The 4,346-nt window shown below is 68.1% G+C and overlaps 1 protein-coding gene across 1 annotated transcript; it reads right to left on the bottom strand.

Annotated features, from left to right (window-relative positions):
* Positions 1-360: 360 nt before the first annotated feature.
* On the bottom strand, positions 361-4,110 carry LOC125138009 (basic proline-rich protein-like). The gene is made up of 8 exons (XM_047799228.1): positions 3,976-4,110; positions 2,945-3,502; positions 2,632-2,829; positions 2,206-2,572; positions 1,733-2,145; positions 1,193-1,478; positions 898-1,029; positions 361-578 (listed from the first exon to the last, which is right to left on the bottom strand). Exons 1-8 carry the CDS (start codon positions 4,108-4,110, stop codon positions 361-363), a joined length of 2,307 nt encoding a protein of 768 aa, XP_047655184.1.
* Positions 4,111-4,346: the final 236 nt, after the last annotated feature.

Below are 4,346 nucleotides of genomic sequence, written 5' to 3' on the forward strand. Positions count from 1 at the left end.
AGCAGACGAAGCCACTGCATTGCTGACCGCAGGAGGATTGAGGACGCACGCCCAGCGCCCTCACCTGCGGGCTCCAAACCCGAGTCAGTTCCCTGTGGAGAAAGAGGCTATCCTCCCAGGCTTCAAGTCAGCGCCAGCGACCTGACGGGACCGTCTCGGGCATGGGGTGCCACCGTCCGCCCCCCCAGCCCGCCAGCCTTTGCAAACAAGGAAACCCAAACGATCCTCCCCGCGGGTTTTTCCAAGCTCTGGTTCAGGGGATCCCGAGGCAGCCTTTGTTTGTTTGTTTGTTTGTTTGTTTGTTTGTTTGTTTGTTTTTGGACCTGGGCTGCTGGGGCCAATGGGGGTCTTGGGTGGGCTTCAAGGACCTGTCGGGCCACGAGGGATGTGCGGGTGTGGTGTGGGTGGAGAGCACAGGTGGGCAGCAGGCCCTGCGGGGGAGCGGGCGTGGCGGGGAGGGCAGGAGGCTCGGACCGGCCGGTGAGGGACGCGGCGGCGGCGGCGGCGGCGGCGGCGGCGGCGGGGGGCCGCTGCGGGGGCGGCGCTCAGGGCAGGTGGAGGCCGCTGTGGGTGGGTGGCTTGAGGCAAGAGAGAGCATTGCGAGGTGCGAGAGTGTGGGTGAGGGTTGCGGGGGGCGCGTGGGAGCGCGTGTGTGAGTGGGGGTGCGGGGCGCGGGGTGTCGGGGGTGCGGGGCGCGGGAGGTGGGCTCGGGAGAGGCAGGCGAAGCCAGCGGGCGAGCCGGGGCAAAAGGCGAGGCGAAAGGGCCCGGGGCGGGCCGGGGAGGCGAGCGGGAGCGCAAAACAAGTGGCCGCACCTGCGGCATATGGAAGTTCCCAGGCCAGGGGTCGAGCCACAGCCACTGTAGAAGCAACGCCGAGTAGTTATGTTGTGAGCCACACGGGAAGTCCGAGTTCTCGGCTGCCGAGAGGCGCTCAAATGGAGCCGGGCGGCTGACGTCACGGGCGCCTGCGGGGGGGGGCAGCGAGCGCCACCTGGTGGGCTGCCGGGGGATGGGAGCGCCGCGCGTTGCTGGAGGGGAGGGGAGTGTGGGGGGTGTGTCCCGGCGGTCGGGGGTGCGGGGGGTGGGATGGGGTGAGGTGGGGGTGTGTGTCCCCGGGGTCGGGGGGCGAGTGTGTGTGTGTGTGTGTGTGGGGGGGGGGTGTCCCGGGGGCCTGGGCTGGCGCTCGGGGGCTTCGGGACAGTGTGGAGCGGTGTGGGGACAGTGCCTCAGGGCCGCACGCTGGGATCGCCCCGCCCTGCCCTGGGGCCTGGCCGGCCTGGCCCTTGGCCTCCGCGGCTCCCCGGCTCCCGGGCCTCCCCTTCCGCCCCTGTGCAGGGGCACTCGTGTCCTGGAGGGACGGCGACCAACGGCTGCCCTGCCTGCCCAGCCCTCGGCCGTACTCAGCCCACGGCGGGCTCCTGCAGAGCCCTGGGCCGGGCCCCCCTCGGTGGTGCCAGGGAGGAAAACGGGGGCTGGGCTGCAGGGGCATTGGCCAGAGGCTGGCGACCAGAACCACGAGGGGGTGGGGTGGGGGGTGGAGTGGGGTGGAGTGGGGCGGCGCGGGGTGGGGTGGGGTGGGGTGCGGTGGGGTGGGGTGGGGTTGGGGGGGAACTTCACGGCATGGGGGGGGGCGGGCGGGCCCGGTGGCTGTCTGGGGCGGGAGAGCCGGGGCCCCGAGCACAGCAAGGAGCCGCACCGCCAGCCCAATGGACCCGGTCCCCTGCCGCCCACCCGGGGTCTAGAGGGAGGGTCAGACCGGGCCCGAAGCCTGCTGGACGCTGCCCTGTCCGCCGCTGGACGCCCAGGACGGTCCCCCTCGCGGGCCATGCCATCGCAGCAGCCCCCAGCCGAGTAGCGCCCCAGGCCCGCGAGAAGGAGCGCCCCGGGGAAGCCGAGGCGCTCCAAGCAGGATGAGGCTACTGGGGGCCGGCTGAGGCCAGGGAGGGCCCGGTTCCCGCAGTCCCCTGGGCTGCTGGCCGGGGCTCCCGGGCGCAAGCCCACCCAAGGCCCTGGAGGAAGTCCCAGGGCTCGGCTGGGCCCGGAGGCCAAGGGGCAGCCGAGGGGAGGCTGCAGAGGCAGGCAGGGGCCGGCTCCCTCCACCCCCACCGGGCCTCCCAGGCCCAGGCAGGCGCCGGCCTTGGGTCCTCAGAGCCATGGGGGCCCATGGAGGACAGGACGCAGGGAGAGCAGCACCCCACCCCCACCCCCGCGGAGAAGGACCTCGCCTAGGGTGGGCCTGCGGCCAGGGCCCCGGGTCCAGGGCGGCTGGGCTGTGTGAGCGGCAGGCCCCACCAGCTGGCCCTCCCCGCCTCCGTCTGGGATCACACGACCAGTGTCCACGGCAGCCCGCGGAGCCGAGCCCCGGAAGCTGGTGCCATGGCCCTCGGCCCCAGGCTTCACCGCAGGGCCGGCGGCTGGGCTTCGGCGGCCAGAGGGTGACAGGCCTGAGCCCCAAGCACGCGAACGCAGGCGAGGCAAGACCCGGCCGGCTCTGTCCCTGCCCCCCAAGGCCGCCTTGGACCTGGCGGCGGCGGCGGCGGCGGCGGCGGCCGGACTCGAGCCGGGTGGTCTCTTGGGGCAAGACAGACCTTCTCAGGCTGAGGGCCCAAGCAAGGCCCAGCACCACCCGCCTCCGCGTCAGGAAGGACGGAGCCGACGAAGGCAGGCCCACCGCCTGCCTGGCGGGCACCGAAGGCTTCGCTGGGGTTTCCCGGACACAGGAAGGGAGGGCCGCGGGCCCGGGGAGGGCCAGGGGTTCGGAGCCCACAGCTGAGGTCCCGCCCGCAGAGAGCCGCCGGGAGGCCCAAGGGCTGCCTGGGAGGGTGGGCCTGGGAGGCGGCCAGAGGAGTCGGCCCAGGCGGAAACAGGCTCTGGGCAGAGGTCTTGCCTGCAAGCCATGCTTCTCGTGGCACGTGGACCCTGCCAGCCTCCCACCCGCCTTGCCCTTGGATCCCTGTTGGCCGCCAGTGCCCTTGGGCACTGGGGGATCCGCGTTGCCCGGCACGTGGCCTCAAGGCCTTTCACAGAGAGGGGCCGCTGGGCCGCTGGGCCGCTGGGTGGGTGCTGGTGTGCGTGTGTGTGGGCGTGTGTCTGCGCGTGTGTGTCCGTGTGTGCGCGCGTGTGTGTGAAGTTCTGGGGCAACCCTGCGTCGGACAAGCCCTCTCTGCACCATTTGCCCACGGGCCTCGGCTCATCTCCTCTCTCTGTCTCTGTCTCTGTCTCTGTCTCTCGGTCAGCTTCTCGCTGTATTTCCAAGGGCAAGCCGGGTGGGGGTGGGGGTGGGGGTGGGGGTGGGGGGGTGGAGAGGGTGGTACGCAAGAGACAAGGAACCCACTGGAGAAGAAAGATGATCTCGGGCCGTGGTGGAGACGACGTCTGAGGGAGCGACCAGGGACCCCTATGGGTTGCTCGCAGGAGGGGCCCCTGGGTGGAGAACTGAAAGGTGAGCGGGTTGTGGCTCTGCCAAGCGCGGTCACCCACCAGGCAGCCTCTCTTGTCACCCTGCTGGTCCTCACGTCAGCATCCACGCGTGCTGATCTCTAGCGGAGGGCTGGCCAGGCCCCGGGACCCCAACGCCCGCCAGCGTGCGTGCGTGCACGCGTGCGCGCACACACACACACACACCCCACCCCCCCCCACCCCATCCCCCCCCCCACGCCCCCCCCCAACACGCCCCTTCCCTCACCCCCACAGGGGCAGTGACGGGAGAGCTGTGTGATTGTTTTCCATGTGTTGGCCCCTTCAGTCCCGGTGGCTGCAGGCTTCCCTAGGTTGTGTCCTTCGTTATTCTGGCCTTGGTTAGCTCCTTGATTTTTCGGTCTCTTTCCTTTTCCATCAAGGTAAATAAAATAGAGGATAGAAAAAAATAAAAGGGATCAAATACCAGAGGCACATACTGCTGGAATGTGGAGGTTGTGTGCACGACGTTTTTAGCTTTAGAAATTGTCTGCTAAATAGAACTGGAGGGCCACTACTTTCGTCAATTTGCCAGGAAGTGGAACATCACGGGGTGACTCCTCTGACTCTGTAATCGGTTCAGCAGCACCCACCCCCTCCTCGCAGTCGTTTCTGAGTGGAGTCCTGTTTTTGGAGAAATAGTCTAGAATCATGGGCGGCCTCTAGGAATCAAATTCCTTTTCAATGTTTACCCCCAGGCAACAGCCCACCCTCTTGTTGTCTTTCCTTTCCTACAGTCCCACCCCTGTGTTTAGAGCGAAGGTTAAACCTGTAAGTGGCTGATCATATTTTGTCACTCATCACCATGGAAGTTAGGTCCTTATGAATCATAAAATGCAGAATGCTCCTAATGGCTTGGATGTGAAAACAATATGCTCATCTATAATCC

This window comes from Phacochoerus africanus, chromosome 1 (assembly GCF_016906955.1).
Source record: "Phacochoerus africanus isolate WHEZ1 chromosome 1, ROS_Pafr_v1, whole genome shotgun sequence".
NCBI lineage: Eukaryota > Metazoa > Chordata > Mammalia > Artiodactyla > Suidae > Phacochoerus > Phacochoerus africanus.

Bases quoted from the DNA above. Each gene is read 5' to 3' on its own strand.
- LOC125138009 (XM_047799228.1), bottom strand. From the start codon at position 4,110: ATGATTCTAGACTATTTCTCCAAAAACAGGACTCCACTCAGAAACGAC. The intron at 2,573-2,631 runs GCGGGTGGTGCT...TCTTGCCCCAAG, and splicing joins CCGTCCTTCCTGACGCGGAG to AGACCACCCGGCTCGAGTCC. The intron at 1,479-1,732 runs GTGGGCGGCAGG...ATGCCCCTGCAG, and splicing joins ACCCTCCCTCTAGACCCCGG to CCCAGCCCCCGTTTTCCTCC.